Source organism: Euprymna scolopes, chromosome 45 (assembly GCF_053919585.1).
Source record: "Euprymna scolopes isolate OS-2025 chromosome 45, ASM5391958v1, whole genome shotgun sequence".
NCBI lineage: Eukaryota > Metazoa > Mollusca > Cephalopoda > Sepiida > Sepiolidae > Euprymna > Euprymna scolopes.
The window spans coordinates 53,871,724-53,888,568 of NC_136526.1; the positions used below are offsets into that span (position 1 = coordinate 53,871,724).

Below are 16,845 nucleotides of genomic sequence, written 5' to 3' on the forward strand. Positions count from 1 at the left end.
AAATTCCTTTGTAAAACGAAGAAAATGGGAAATTTCCTGGTCGTCAAAAATGGTTTCAAAACTTTCAAATCGTGCATGTTTGAAACACGTGAGTTGCCAGAACGTGTGACGTCATGGCAGAAATGATTTCTCAATATAGGAAAGAGTTCGAAGTTAGTTAAGAATCAGAATCAGTTTCAGATCAGAGAAGCAGAGAGGATCAGACCGATTCTCAGTTAGAGTCAGGGGACCGTATTGGAAGCGGGAGGCTTAGAAGGAACCATGTAACGACTTTGAATTCCTGAAGTACAGAATCATTTCCGACCAGTCAAAGAATAAACTATCATCATGTTTTTTTATAACTGCCGTCTTTCTGTGTTCATCATTCCAACGAGAAAAGGTAATGTGTTTAATCATTCCAGTATGTATCAATGTATACCACTTCATCCTCTCATCAAAGTATATATCTTGTGAATATCAACTTTCTCTGTATAAATGTCTTCAACATGTACCTACTGTCACTCTGTCTCCTCTCTAAATGAACATTTAAAATATGTGTGTTGTCAACTACAAGGAACATTTAATGATATATGAACAGGCCGTCACATAAATATGTACCCCCTCTAAAGCAGATAACATAACACTTAGGGTCATGCACATTTCGCATGCCCTGAGCAGCAGAGAGATATTTTCCAGTGACCAGTGAGAGTCTGATCACCCTTGAGGGCCCCCCCCCATAAGACAAGTAAGAATGTAGCCCTGCTGGGTTGCATCTATGGTCCTGTGAGCCGAGAGCGACGAACACAGCCAGGAGTACATCACAAGTATGCTCCCATGAACCAGGATAGCGACAGATGCGGCCCGGCCCCGGACAAAGAGAGGGGTTTAGGGTTATATTATGGTGCCGATGACCTAGGCCATCACATCTCTGAGATGTGCACGAATGAGTAACCATGAATACACTTTGCCACATGTCTTGGCGACACCCTCTCCCTGATAACACACGCCCCTGCGAACTTTTTCTTCCCCGTGTACTGACGATAGAAAAATAAAGAACTTTGTTAAAAAAAACTGTGAGCCCAGATCTGTATAAGTGACTAAGGCAGTTGTGTATATGCTTTTTGTAAAGTTGAAATCAATTATTTTATGTTAAGAAAAGCAAGTTATTCTTCTTTCCTTTATTTTGAAAACGCCGTTGTTGAGTGCAGTCTATTTTTCAGACCGGCCCAGTTGACAGTTTGGAAGGCAAATCAAGGTTGGAAACAAGTGAGCAGACCACGGCGACGGGGACGAATTCGACCACGAGATGGGAACACAAGGATCGGCATCGGTTGCATCTCTCACCTAAGCAAGTGCATCTGAGCTGGCCTGTAGGGTTATATATATCTATATATCTATAAAAGTGAACGTGTCTGTCTGTCTGTCTGTCTGTGTACATTTCCCTACGCAATAACTCTGTCAATTTTTAGTCTATAGACTCGAAATTTGAAATACCGGGTACTGAGATTTGGGAAAATCGATGTGACGGGTGGCAGCCAGAAATTTGGCTGTTAAGGGGTCAAATTTTAACGATTTGACCTTTAAGAACTCTACCAAACTCCTCCGACAATTTTGGGTCTAGACACTTGAAATTTTAGATATAGGTTCCTTGAACCTGGATCTAACTTAATAAAGTGATTTGAGCCCGAAACTATAAATTTTAAGGGGTCATAATAGGGGTCAAAGTTTTAAAAAATTAACCATTTTTTTTGTTTTTTTGCACAGCATACACCTCCAAACACCCGAGCAACGCCGGGCACCCCTGCTAGTATATATATATATATATATATATATATATATATATATATATTATTTTTAAAATATAATTATCCACTGACACGTGTTTCGTCGTCCACGACTCATCAGAGTGGTTGAACCTAGCGAGATTCGAAAGCGGCACCTCGTGATAAGCCTAAACCTCTACCACGGTGCTAACCTCGCCGGACTACTAAATGTATCACTTTTATGTAGATGTTTTTATATATATATATATTAGACATTAAGAGGAGATTATAGATAGATATATATAAATACCCGTTCACGTACACTTTTTCATTTTGCCTAATTGTACTCATGAGCTACACAAAAGCAACATAATTTCCTATGTAGATGTGTTCATAGATTGAAACAATAATGAATTCTCTACTTTGACCGAAAAAAAAAAAAATCTTTCTACCCTGAATTATTTAAGTGAATGCCCCTATCGGTACAAAACTGCTTTAATTAACAACTTACTAACCCGAGCTAACTTAATATCCTCTTTCCCAACTATTTTAGAACATGAATTAAACATTATTTAACAAACGTTAGAAAATAGTGGATATCCCAACCAACTATGTTATTGATGAACAAATTGGAAAATTAAAAAATATTAACCTTAATAATACAGGATCCACACCTACACCTACTACACTTATAAAACTTTATTATAAAAATCAAATGCATTATAATTATAGAATAGACGAAAAAGTATTAAAAAATCTATATATATATATAAGTGAAAGTGTCTGTTTGTCTGTGTGTGTGCATTTCCCTATGCAATAACTCTGTCAATTTTAAGTCTACAGACTCGAAATTTGATATGCAGGGTACTGAGATTTGGGAAAATTGATGTGATCGGTTTTCGGCCAGAAATTTGGCGATTAAGGGGTCAAAGTTCAACAATTTGACCTTTGAGAACTCTACCAAACTACTCCAGCAATTTTCGGTCTAAACACTTGGAATTTTAGATATAGGTTCATTGGACATGGATCTAACTTAATAACTTGATTTGAGCCCAAAACAATAAATGTTAAAGGGTCATAAACTGACCACTTTTTTTTTTTTGCTCAACATACATCTCCAAATACCCGGGCAATGCCGGGCACCCATGCTAGTTATTAATAAAAATGTGAAACCTGTAGACTCTAACAATATATATATATATATATATATATATATATATATATATATATATATATATATATATATATATATCATTTACGATGATAAATTTAAACCTCCAACATGATTGTAACTAATAACTCCTCCCCTTCGACAGAGCTGCTCAGTAGGACAAACTAAGTATATGAGTTCAAATGCCCTTTGGGAGACTGTCTCTCTGACAGTAAATATATAGAGGTTTGACTACCACTACTTTGTCAAGGAGATTAGCAATGCATCGCTCCAAAAACAGCGCCATATTTAACCACTTCACTAACCAGCATTCCTGTCCTCTGTCCCAAATAAGGAAGATTTTAGTTGACAACACATCGATACTTAAGCGAACCAATAACAAACGGAAACTAGAAATACTAAAAGTATTACTAATAAAATCTAAAAAACAACAACTATTAATAAAATAAAATTTAGCAATAGTAATGACATCCTGAAGTGTTTGTAGCGTTATTTATTTTAATAGATTTGCAAACATTTCAGGGTGTTAATAATTTTAACCAATGGAAAAAAAAGGATAAAATGAATAGGATAAAATAAAAACAAATAAATAAAATAAAATAAAAATTAATAAATAAAATAAAATAAAAACAAATAAATAAATAAAATAAAAACAAATAAATAAATAAAATAAAAACAAATAAAATAAAATAAAAACAAATAAATAAAATAAAATAAAAACAAATAAATAAATAAAATAAAAACAAATACATTAATAAAATAAAAACAAATAAATAAAATATAAATAAAATAAAAACCAAAAATAAATAAAATAAAAACAAGTAAATAAATAAAATAAAAAGATAAAAAAAATAAAAAATAAATAAATAAAATAAAAACAAATAAATAAATAAAATAAAAACAAATAAATAAAATAAAAAATAAATAAAGTAAAATAAAAAGAAAAAAATAAATAAAATAAAAACAAATAAAATAAATAAATAAAATAACATCAAATAAATAAAATAAAAACAAATAAATAAATAAAATAAAAAATAAAATAAAAACAAATAAATAAAGTAAAAACAAATTAATAAAAGAAAATTAAAAGAAAAAATAAATAAAATAAAAACAAATAAAATAAATAAATAAAATAAAATAAGAATAAATAAATAAAATAAAAACAAATAAATAAAGAACATAAATAAATAAAATAAAAACAAATAAAATAAATAAAAACAAATAAATAAATAAAATAAAAACAAATAAATAAATAAAATAAAAGTGAATATTTTTAGTCATAAAATAATTATTTGTTTAATCATGAAAAGTGCGGGATTTTTTTAAAAAATAAACTGGGTAAGAAAAAAAAACCCGGTTGATTTCAAAAAACGAAAATGAATGTGTTTTTTTTTTGTTTTTGTTTTTTAAATCATAAAAATAATTATTTGTTTAATCATGAAAAGTGCGTGATTTAAAAAAAAAAAAAATGAACCGGGTGAGCAATAGGGATAACCAAACGATTGTGAAGATTAGACCGCATGTTTCCGTGACGTCAGATTAGTGTTAACTATACGAACTATGGAAAAGCAGAAGCGACTTAATGATTTTTTAAAAACCTTTGTTTATCTTCTTCAAACTACAATTAATAATTAATCTTTGTTATAATTTTGTTAGGTTTTAAGATTTACACAGTTTAACGATTAATAATATTATTAACATTTGTATATTAAATATGAAATACGGTTTTACTGAATATTCATTTGGTTACCTACGGGGTTTCATATTTTGTTCGGTAAAAAGAGACAAACAAAATATGAGGGGGTACAAAATGCTTAATATTTGTGCAATAATATTTTCAAATTGGTTTTAATCTGGCGATAAAATAGCTGACAAGTATCATGTTTATATTAAAACTTAATATTTAAAAAACATTTAAATACAATTAATTAAAAATCTATGTTGTAATGGAACATTTTGAAATAATGGAATTTTAATCGTTTTAATCTTTTAAAAATTAATTAATGTTTACGAAGTTTCTTTTTCTTGGCAATTCAACTGATTATAGTATATATTAATTCGAAAAAGCGCTATTTAACAAAAACATAATAATATTAAGTTTATATCAATTTTTTAATTGCAAATTCAAGGTAATTTTTTGTTCAATATGTGTATTTAAATTTTTTAAAAATAAATAATTTTTACTTATTTGAACTCTTATGTTTCATAATAATAGAAATTTTGATAGATTTAAATATATTTTGTTCAAATTTCGAAAAAATAAATAGCACTAAAAAAATATTTCTCCTCGTATATTTTACAAAAACTGCATTTTATATGTAATTTCATTCTAAAATAGATAAGTATCGAAAATTTCACGAAAATCTGACCATTAGTTGATTTTTGCTAGATTTATTTAATACGGGTATGTTTTCATGTTTAGAATGTCTACTACATGGGAACGTTATTTTAAAGCGCCAATTATATAAACACGATTTTCGTCTCGCAATTTCATTATTTTCGTTCAATGAAAAAATTTTTATAAAATTATTACTATAAGGTAAAATTAAAAGCCAAGAACAATGCGAGATTTTTTTTTATATAGAGTAAAATTAAATGAAAACAAAAGAAATAAATTTCTTTTTTTTTGTTGTTTGTTTTTTCTTTTTCACACAAATTTTAACTCTAAACAACAGTCATTTTTTTTTCTGTTGTATTCAATGGTGTTATAAATCTCAATATATTTCAGACCTATTAGTCCTTTTTCAAGAGAAGACAGCAGAAGAGTGTTCAAAATTGGAAAAGCAGCCGCAGAGTTTGCCACGTGATACCGTGAAATATAGAACAAAAAATGACGTTAGGAGAACGTTAAAATAAATCAGTTGCTGTTTGAAATACTTGTTGCGTTTGTGAATCAATGGAGATGACTATTCAAGCAAGGTTTTTTTTTTTTTTTTTTTAATTATTTTAATTATTGTTTTTCTTATGTTTTAAACTTATATTATTATAAAAGCGGAGCTCAATTCCAGTCTATTGTTTAGTGTGGGAGTATTTTTTGAAATAATTAATTATAATTATTACTGTTTTATTTTGCCCTTCTTCTTTTAAAAGGTACAAAAGTTATATTGATAATATTAATTTACAGAGCTGGGACTACCGATTGACATTCGGTAGATCGGTACTACCGGCGGTAGATGTTTGCTACCGATACCGATCATTCGGTATTTTGAAAAAACTACCGAATATCAATACCGATTGTCAATCGGTAGATCGGTATATTCAAAAAGCGAGCACGAGACATTTTTTGTTAAAACTTCAAAGACGATGTTGGCTTTGGCAAAATGAAATGGACAAGTCTCAATTAGTTCAAGTGCACTTATGGGAAGCAGTTAGCAGGAGATTCCAGGAATTTGACGTCATCACGCTTAGCCAATCACCGGCCGTTCTGAGGCCACCACGACCTACAAGCTAAATCACGTATTTATTTATTATTTAGTTTCTATGTAGTTCGTTAGGTTAGGTTCCAGTTGTCATAAACATGAGGAGGTTCCTGACCAGTAGCCCGGTCCCCGGCCCCAGAAGGCAGTCCCATACCCAGGAAGAGAGAACCATCAGCCGCAGCAGCCTCTCGGATGCCTCAATTATCAGGTAGTTAAAACTTAAATGATTTTTTTTTATCTAAAATGATTTAATCTATACTTTAAAATAATTATAGTAATGCTTTATAAAGAAAAAAGAATAAATAAACGCTTAATTCGGTGAGTCAAAAAACATATGTGCATGTATATGTGTGTGTATGTGATATATATATATATATATATATATATATATATATATATATATATATATATATACGGCTCCTTGTAATTTAATCTCTCTCCCTCTCTTTTATGTGTGTGTGTGTGTGTGTGTGTTTGTGAATCTAAAATCTTTTATCTTTTAAAAAAGGCCTTTTTTCAAAAGACGTTTTGTTGAAACTGTTAAATAGTTTTGTCTCTTGCTTTTCATAAGGCACTTTGTTAAATTTAAATTGAACAAAAAATAAATAAATAAAATAAAAGGCATTTTCTTTTTTATCAGAAAAGTTCTGATTGACAGTTTTTACTTTGTTAAAAAATTGAAATGTAACTAAAAATGTTAGTTATCCAGCCCACCACCTGGAGGACACCAGGAGCCTCTCCGTGGCATCTTCCATGTCCACCAGTAGCCTGGAAACTTTGGACAGCAGCAGCGTGGACATGATGAGCGCCATCGGCAAAGAAACCTCCGACCACGAGGAGACCCAGGGAGGGGAACAGGCCTTGAATGGCGAGGAGGAACTAAAGGGCTCTCTTCAAGGCATTAAGGAGTAAGTTGGAATTTTTAAATTTATGTTTTATCACTTTATAAGCTTTATCTTAATGCAACTGCGTTTAAGAAGTGTTTAAGTTTTTAATTTCTTTAATCTTTATCTTTTCTGTTTCAGTTTCTTCAAGTTTTACAAGCTGCTGAGCTCCCAGAAGGGCAGTAAGTTAAACAATAAGATGCTGCACAAGGGGATGGCCAGCTGCTGCAAGTGCCCCCAGAAAATAAGGTTCGACAGCGAGTCGAGGGGAAACCTTAAAAAGCATTTCAAGACAAAGCACCCCTCCATGCTGTCGTCTCTGGACGAAGCCATGTCCCTCAACCGGTTTAAGCCGACGAACAGGGTAGAGAAGACCATTCGCCAGATCACACCGAGGGAGGCGACGGAGAGGCCCACGAAGCTGTCGCAGGAGATGGCCCAGCAGGCGTACGTGGTCTGGTTCGCGGAGGGCCTCAAGCCCCTCTGTGACACCGAGGACGAGGCCACGAGGACCTTCTTGAACTTCCTCAAGCCAGAGTTCAAGATGCCGTGCAGAAAGACCCTCACCAAGCGGCTCAACAAGTACGCTGTTCAGGTAAAAAAAAAAATTTAACTATTAAAATTTAAACTAGGTCGTTGAAAGTAAGCTTAACTTTAAAAATGATTTTATTTTTTTTAAAACTATTAACATATTATTTATTAACTTAAAGCTTTTTTAAAGTTACATTTAAGGGTTTTTTTTGTTTTAACTTCGTTAAGTTTTAATTTAATAATTTATAACTAAAAGCAAAACTTTTTTTATTTTTTAAAGAGCATTCTATCAAGTCTAATTTCCTTGGCAGGTCAAGGATGAGGTCAGGGCCACCCTGCAGGACGTCGACCTTGTAGCCACCACCGCCGACTCCTGGACATCCCACAGGAGGGCCTTTCTCGGCTGCACGGCGCACTGGATCGACCCCATCACTTTGGAGAGGAAGGCAGCAACTCTTGTGTGCAGGGAGCTGATGGAGAAGCAGACGGGACGATTTCTGGCAAGGAACTTGTCTGACATCTTCGCGGAGTTCGACATCAGCAACAAGATCACCCACTGCACCACCGACAATGGGTGCAACTACGTGGCAGCCTTCGAACACTTTGCCGCCGACACCACCACCAGGCCAGAGTTGACAGAGAAGCAGCTCGAGGAGCAGACCGACAAGGTGAGAGGCGATCATCAACAGTGAGGTCGTCGACGTCTCGGACATGCTGCGCAACAGGGGGGATGATGAGTCACAGCTTCCGCAACATTTTAAATGCAATGCTCACACTCTCAACCTGTTGGCCACGACGGACGTGGCAAAGGTGCCTGAGTGGAACACTGGGTCCAGGGCTGTCTTTAGGAGGCCTGGGGCCAAGGCCCAGGCCCTGTGGAACCTGCAGAATAGGTCCTCTGTCTACGCAAATAAAATAAAGGAGGCTCTGGGTGGCAGAAGGCTCATCACCCCTTTAGCTACGAGGTGGAGCAGCTACTTCAACTCCATGAAAGCCCTCATGGAGCTTGTGCTGGAGAAGCAGGATGCCAAGGTTGCCATCAACCACATCCTCGCCAACCAGGGCTCTGAAGGATGCCGAGATCATCAAGGAATACGTGGATGTAATGGAGCCTGTCGCCACCTGCCTAGACAGGATGCAGTCAGACAGGTGGGCCTACATGGGCAACCTCCTGCCCGACTTGATGCTCCTCAAAAAGAAGCTCCAGCAGCAGCAGAGCCGCAACCTCAAACACGCCAAGAAGCTTGTGGACTACCTCCTCGACCAGGATAACCTCACTAATGGCTTTGCCAACAGGTAAGATAAAATCCCCTGCAAAAACATTTATAAAATTTTAAAAACTTGTAAAAAATTCTTAGCATTTTTAATTTTATCTTTTATTCAAAACTAAAATTTAAATAAAAAATATAATTAAGTTGTTTAGATAAAACTTTAAAGAAATGATTGATTTTAAAGAACTTTTATAAATAAAAACTTATATGTGCTTTTTTTTATTAGATTTGGTCACCTGTAGAGGAGAACCTGCTGATGGCCACCGCCACCCACCCAGCTCACACTCTCCAGGCCATCTACTGCCTTGCGGAGCAGGACTACCCCACCATCAAGGAGAGGCTTGTTAGGGAGTTGGTCGACATCATCAGTCCAACCCCTACGCTGGAGGCTGCTGCTGATCAGGGTTGCTCGGATCAGTACTTCTGCTATGATGACCTCTATGGGCCTTCGACTTCCACCACCCCAGCCAACAACTCTACGCTGGAGGAGGCCATCAAGCTGGAGGTCATCAACTGGGTCAGGGCCAGGGACCACGTCGTCAGGAAGGAGCAGTTTCCTGTCGGCCACCGCGATGCCTGGGTGAAGTTGTTTATCAAATACAACACCTCCTTGCCCAGTTCCGCTGCCGCTGAGAGGTTGTTCAGCACCCCTAGCGACATCCTCCGCCCCAAGAGGTCCTCCCTGACTGCAAACAACTTTGAGCAGTTGGCAATGTTAAAGGGCAATAGCAAGAGATTTAAGAGCTTCCTCAAGAAGGACCTCAAGGAAAGTGCTGACACCGACCTGGAGTAGGAGGCTCAAGACGACTTCATTTTTTTGTGTTGGGAAGAAATTTATTTTGTGATTTATTTTGTAAAATTTAATAAAATGTTTAAAAATTAATAAATAATACTGTATTGTCGAGTTTGTTTAAATTTAACGTTTTTTTTAGTTTGATGTTTATTTTTTGAGTGAGAAATTCATTTATTAAATAAGTTATGATGGATTTTAACAGCATTGGGGGAAATGCCATTATTGAAATAGAGGGACTTTTTTTTTTTTTTTTAATCAAAAAGAAATACTACAAAGTCTGAAAATCTAATCTCCAAAACCAGTATGTAGTTCAAAATTATTTGAACCAAATGAAGGGGGAAGCGTATGAAGAAAAAAAAGGGGGGGGGTAAAAAGAATTAAATTAACGAAGATATCTTTCGGTCGATACTTTTCAACTTTAACATCGGCAGGTTTAAAAGATTAAAAAAAATATATCGAAGTCGAAAGACCAGAATTAACGAATGAGGGGGGCGTTAATTCTGGTCTTTAGAAAGATATCTTCGTTAATTTAATTCTTTTTACCCCCCCCCCCCCGTTTTTTTTCTTCATACGTTTCCCCCTTCATTTGGTTCCAATAATTTTGAACTACATACAGGTTTTGGAGATTAGATTTTCAGACTTTGTAGTATTTCTTTTGGATTAAAAAAAAAAAAAAAAGTCCCTCTATTTCAATAATGGCATTTCCCCCAGTGCTGTTAAAATCCATCATAACATTTTGTACCCATAAAAATCTTTTTAAATAAGTTATGTATTTTTAAACTTAAAAATTGTATTAAAGGTACTAATTTACTTCTATTCTTAAATTAACCTAAGTAACAGAGAAATAACTTAAAAAGTGCGTTATGGGCCTTTAAAAGCATTTTTTATTATATAGAGAGCTTTTTTAATCTACTGATACCGATCTACCGAATACCGATACCGGCGGTAGATTTCTGAAAATCTACCGATCTACCGATACCGATTGGACATGGCTCGCTACCGAATACCGATACCGGCGGTAGATTTTTTCTACCGAATCCCAGCTCTGTTAATTTATAATAAAGTTACATCGTTTTACATATGGGGTGGGGTAGTCCCTAGTGAGCAAAAAACAAGATGTTCATATACTTTGGCCGCTTCCAGCAAAAATTTGTATAACAGTAAAAACTTGTCTGTTTCACTTCGAATGAACAGGTACCTTTTGAACGATACTGTTGCGTGTAGTCTGACCGAATGCCAGGCGTCCTGACCCACTCTTTAATATTTTGCTAGAGATGTTCTATATTTTAGGTATGTATGGTGGGGTTTTCCTGGTTCACAAATGTTTTTGAATGGTTTACCATTTTATGTGTGTAGTGTTGGCTGGGCTTTCCAAGAGTCACCATAAATGATGAAACCTGGCAGAACAAATTTCATAATTAATGGGAGTAACGTTTCCTTATTTTTTTTCGTTCATCTGGTCCTGTCAGAGTGAACACAAAACTACGTTTCGAAACTTTCTCATCCCACAAAAAGCCAAATTTAACTGAGTTTTTTTTTCTCTGTTGTATTTTCTACATTGTGGAGATCCCGAAATGCCGTCTTAAAGACGTCCAACAAATGCCAGCATTTAAAAAAGGACGTACAACTATTCCATAGAAATATCAACCAGGGAGGTAAGATTCAAATGTTGTCATTGGTTCCTTTTAGCACTGTTAGATAAAGAAGGGAGTACCCAGATGAAGGTGGCACCCTAAAACGTGAGAGGTGGGTCATGTCTAAAAGTGGATGCCGAGAAATCACGTGACTTCCGTCAGAAAGTGTCTTCTTGGTCTATTTGCCTGCTGACAACTTAACTGAATAGAAACATGAATCTCATGCTTAGCTCCGACAGGATAGGATGGGATGAGATGAGAGGGGGGATATAGTGTGGCTAAAACTAGCAGATGATCGGTCTATGTATATTAGCAGTCTCGTTCCCATACTCGCTTGACACCCCTAACACGAAACTGTGAAAAAAATATAAAAAACTCGTAATTTGTCTTTTAAAAGTGGGTTGTTTATTTTCTTTATGGATTATACTTTGTAGTGGACTGGTGGATATATTATACATATATCCCCCAGTCGTACAAAATATGAGAAATGATTTGAATTGGGAAAGGAAAAATGAATTGCTTTGAGGAAGAAATGAACAACGCGTTTACTTGAATTAAACGAACTAGGATTTATTTCGTGAAGAAACAAGTGAAAGAAAAGGGCACAACACGTGTTCATGTCCGTGTTCGTCTCTTGCTGTTTACTGGTGAGAAGGAGAAAGTCTATTGTTGTAGAGAGAGAAAGAAAGAAATTCAATCCAGTTTGGTGTGCATCACTCGCTGTTAGCCGGTGAGGAGGAAAGTCTATTGTAGTATAGAGAGAGAATGAGAAAAAGTCAATCCAGGCCATCGAGAGAGAAAACGTATAAAGTATACATATTGTCTGTTAGCTCGTGCCCCATACATAGTCGCAGGGGACGTCACGCGCGCTCGCTCGCGCGCGCCTCCCGAAAGGGAGGCGGCTGGTTAGCCGAACCTCTCAGCTCGAGAGCTGGTCCGCAAAAAGGGCTGGAAACAGCTTGTCTCTTGCTTTTATAGTTGTTTCCGGTGGTCTTTTGCGCATGTGTGGATTTCCTTGTAAAGGGAAGTGACGTCGTCCATCTGTACGTACATGTGCACGTTAGCGTGTGTGTGTGTGAACGTGAATATATCTACGTGTGTGGACGTGTGCGCATATGTATGTGACAAGTAATATAGCTTGAGATGTGAACGCGTGTTTTTGTGCGAGACTAGAAATGGCTCGCACAACTTCCAAAATAAACTATTGTATAAAGTTTTATAAAAAGTAATAGAAATATTTTTTTATTTTTTAAAAAAACATTAATGAAATTAATTGAATGTTACGAGTTCAGTATTTTTCAATTTTTAAACTTTAAAAATCTATCAAAATTTTTCTATTGATTCTATTTTTACGATATTTTCAGGGTCAATGTTTTTTTTTTAATTCACCCCCCCTATTTTGAAATGTCTATTAAAAAGTAAATAATTAATTTATGTACCAAAGTTTTATGTATCACAAATTGAAGATAAAAGATCAATAATATATTCTAATTTAAAACGAAAAAAAAGAACAGTTTTTTTAGAAATTTACCTGTAAAATCCGAAGTTTAAAACCTTTTTTAAAAAAAAAAAAAAAAACACATTGTTTGTATTTTCTGTTTGTTTTTGTTTTTTTAATGAAACCTTGGTCCTTGCCCCTTTAATTGAAAAAAAATTAGCGTTTGAATTACATTTTTCTAGTAATTATAAGGTTGGAAAGACAGGGGGTCGAATTAATTCACGCCCCCCCCCATTTTGAAATGTCTATTAAAAAGTAAATAATTAATTTATGTGCCAAAGTTTTATATATCACAAATCGAAGATAAAAGATCAATAAATAATATATTCTAATTCAAAACAACAAAAAAAGAAGTTTTTTGGAAATTTACCTGTAAAATCCGAAGTTTGAAACCTTTTTTTTTTTTAAACACGTTGTTTGCATTTTTTTTTTTTTTTTTTGAATGAAAGCTTGGTCCTTGCTCCTTTAAGTGAAAAAAAAAAAAAATAGGGGTTGAATTACATTTTTCGAGTAGTTATAAGCTTGGAAAGACAGGGGGTCGAATTATTCAATATTTTCATGAAGTTTCTGACACACCTATACACGCACGTTTTTATTTTTATTTATTTATTTATTTATTTGTTTTTGCTTTAGTTTTAAGGGAAACAACTCATATATTGGAATTATAGGCGCTTCTACACTATCAGAAAGAAATTTCGGAAATCGTAATACTGAATTTCGCATGAAAACAATGGTATCTACGTATTCCTCGTATTATATCCAAAAGTTACGAAAATCGATAAAGTAGAAAATTATTTATTAAAGAAAATTAAAAAAATAGAATTTGATGAAAACGATCGTAAGACACAAAGAGAGTTCAAAAGGGAGGTAATTTTTCAGTTTTGATTTAAACAAGATGGCGGCAATGTTTCACTTGCTAACACGATTAAAGTTGTTTTGTTTAATAATTCAGTAATATTCATGTAATTCCGACTGCATAATTTAGAATCTACCGTTGTAATTTATTGGAATTGACAAAAAATAAATAAGTTGAAACCACTGTTTTTTTGTTTTTTTTTTTAATCTGAAAACTCCATTTATCGACTACGAAATCTCGTTCCAATAGTGTAGAAGCGCCGAATTATCTCCCTTGTAAAGAGACATTTTGGGGCAAAGTCACCGTAAGAGGATTGCGAGAAAAAGTAATTGTGTAAGCATTAAACCTAATCAGGCGCTTTTGCCATTGGTTCATGGGAGATAACTCTTTTTTACTAAGCAAGTCTTTCAAATTTCATACGAGAATTTGGGATGCTAATTGCAGAGTTAATGTTTTGGGATTAACAAAACGCAGCTTGTAAGTCAGATGGTATTTAGGCTTGACGATAAATGCCCTGGAAAAGTTACTTCTGATTAATTGAAAGCAAGAAAAAAAAAAAAAAAAAGGAAAAAGAGGTGCATAAAAGCAAGTAAAAAAAGTAAAACAGTTGAAAGTAGGCGGTTTAGTTGGCATTTGTATTTATGGCACTTCTGCAGTATGCAGACAGTGCCATTTTTTTTTTTTTTTTTTTTTGTGCGTCGCCAAGTGTCGATTCTCGGTCAAGGAGACGATAACTCATACTTTTTGGGAAATTCTTTGGAAACTTTAAATGGCTGTAAATTCCCTAAATATGCGTGATATAGCGTTCGCGTTCACAAACCACGTGGAGGATATGTGACAGCATGCTAAAAGTCGGAGCAAGAGTGAGTGCGGAACCTACGCACACATGGTGGAATCCTACCTAACAGAGTTTATGTGGCGGCAGAAATTTAAGAACAATCTGTTGGTTGGTTGGTTGTTTTTGTTTTACGGCATATCAACCCTTTTCGGGTTATTTAATGCCGAATCCAAAGATTTTGAAGAAAATCTTTTTAGTAGAATATATATGTTGTTTTCAAGTTGGTTTCTATTTAACCCATAGTTGGAACCCTAACAGGTACTACCACTCCGGGTCAGAGTGGACCTGGGAGCAATGGTAATTAAAGGGTGGCTCCACACTCCCCAAAGCCCGCAAGCTGGGGCCTCGCCACTGGATATAGTTTAAGGTCATATCCAGGACCCCCATTGAGGGACTTTTACTCTCTGCAGGGGGCAGTCGGTGTATTCTAATGCCCCACCGACAGGGCCAGAACAATCTGTTGGAAGATGTGTTTGAACAAATCCCTTGTAAAGTTTCACCCTGATAATGTTGTTAACCCTTCAACAGGTGCCACAAAAAATTAAAACTATATTTAATTTAATTCCAAAAATGTGTTATTAAAATTATATTTTCTAACACAGACTTTTCAATAAATGATTTTACAATTATATATTGATACATTTTTATGTTTTGATTTTCAAATTTTTTTGTATTTGAAAAAAAAAATAAAATAAAAAAATAACTTGTTTGTTTGACCAAGAAGAAATTGGAGTTACCGTCCGCATAATGCAAAAGTGCCGTTTTTATTTTTTTTTTTTTCTGTCTTTCATACAATCTGTCTCCACAACAGTTCGAAGTAATTGGTTCAGTCGGCAGGGAAAATCCAAGAAAAATAATGAAAGAAAGATAAAAACTTGATTAGAGATGGGTTGCTTTGGCAATTTCTCAAAGCATAAAATTCTGGGTGGTGTTTATTTGCTTCCCCATTAAGCAAATTAGGCATGAGGCCGTTTTTAATGTGGAGAGAGGGGGGATGGAGGGAAAAGGGGACCAGCTCCCGAGAGGTGGGAAATGGGAGCTAGATAGTGAGAGTCTCTTGGTATATAGGGTTGCCCCTACATGGACCAAAAACTCATTGGCCCAAGGGCAATGACTTTTGCTTGCAGCATCTGCTGGAACAGATACTACACTTTGAGATATTAAATTCTTTATTCAAGCTAAAATTACAAAGTAAGTTCCAACTGAACAAAAAACTTAGGCACAAGGCCAACTCAAAAGGTGGGGGAAAAAAGGGGGTCGTTGGTCATCATTGTCACTCCAGAACTAAACAAAAGTTTCTCTTAGCATGTATCACCATAGTATTCACCATAATGCCACATTCACCCTTTCGTACTGGGGGATTACTACTTAGAACCCAATTGTTTAAAACATTTTTTTATTTCCATGTAAAAAGAAAAAAGACAACAATAATGATGATACAATCATTCATTTGTGTCGAGGGCGGGGGAAGAACTTTGATCTTGGCCCAAAAGCCACAAAGGTCCCTAAAACAATAGAGCTTATTTATGCTGTATAATAAAGAAAACGGCTCCCGGTATTTAGAGAAATGAAGTAAGTAGGATCAAAATAATCTATACCATTAATGAAATTCTAAATATTTATTTATTTATGTGTATATATATACCAATAAAACTTTCGAATGGATGCACTGAATTGAAAAATTCTTTTTTTTCCCTGAAAGGTGTGAGTCCCTAGATTGTCTTTATCTATATATGGTTCGTAACGAACAACGCCGAGTCACACAACAAGCCCGAAATAAGGGGTTTGGGGCCGTTTCATGCAATTGTCGAAAAAGTTATCTGTCCATATCAACAGAATTTAGCACTGCCTGTATAGAGTCGCAGTAACATCTCTCAGCATATGAACAGGACTTGTGGCGCAATGGATAACGCGTCTGACTACGGATCAGAAGATTCCAGGTTCGAATCCTGGCAAGTTCGTAATAATTTTAACCATCATTTTATCCAACGTTTACTCATTATCCTTACGCATTAACTTTCAAGAATTGTTAGCAAAACTATGTAAACGCTTTTTTTGTTAAAGTTTATACTGTTTATCACGTTTCTGAATTTTTTGAGATGAGGATTGGTTATTTTTGCATTATTTGGATTCATCGGACTACTGTTCTCATCTTGAGTGTAATTTTCACAGTTTATTTAATCCACAGGAGTAACATGCTCTTGTTCC

The 16,845-nt window shown here is 34.8% G+C and overlaps 1 protein-coding gene and 1 non-coding gene across 4 annotated transcripts; both read left to right on the forward strand.

Annotated features, from left to right (window-relative positions):
* The first annotated feature begins 6,214 nt into the window (after positions 1-6,214).
* On the forward strand, positions 6,215-9,910 carry LOC145269661 (uncharacterized). Of its 3 annotated transcripts, none has more exons than XM_080125372.1 (5): positions 6,216-6,540; positions 7,034-7,240; positions 7,358-7,811; positions 8,059-9,043; positions 9,245-9,910. In XM_080125372.1, the coding sequence occupies exons 1-4, from the start codon at positions 6,431-6,433 to the stop codon at positions 8,437-8,439; spliced, it is 1,152 nt and encodes a 383-aa protein (XP_079981498.1). In that variant the 5' UTR covers positions 6,216-6,430; the 3' UTR covers positions 8,440-9,043; positions 9,245-9,910. The 3 variants fall into 3 exon arrangements, with proteins under 3 accessions (XP_079981500.1, XP_079981498.1, XP_079981499.1); XM_080125373.1 differs by having other exon boundaries at positions 6,218-6,540; positions 7,042-7,240; XM_080125374.1 differs by lacking the exon at positions 7,034-7,240 and having other exon boundaries at positions 6,215-6,540.
* Positions 9,911-16,525: 6,615 nt separating this feature from the next.
* Positions 16,526-16,598, forward strand: Trnar-acg (transfer RNA arginine (anticodon ACG)). The gene has a single exon. It is a non-coding gene; the product is annotated as a tRNA-Arg (tRNA).
* The last annotated feature ends 247 nt before the right edge of the window (positions 16,599-16,845 follow it).

Excerpts from the sequence above, each read along its gene's own strand:
- LOC145269661 (XM_080125372.1), top strand. The coding sequence starts at position 6,431 with ATGAGGAGGTTCCTGACCAGTAGCCCGGTCCCCGGCCCCAGAAGGCAG. Across the intron at positions 7,241-7,357 it reads TCTCTTCAAGGCATTAAGGA|TTTCTTCAAGTTTTACAAGC; the intron begins GTAAGTTGGAAT and ends TTTCTGTTTCAG. Across the intron at positions 7,812-8,058 it reads TCAACAAGTACGCTGTTCAG|GTCAAGGATGAGGTCAGGGC; the intron begins GTAAAAAAAAAA and ends TTTCCTTGGCAG.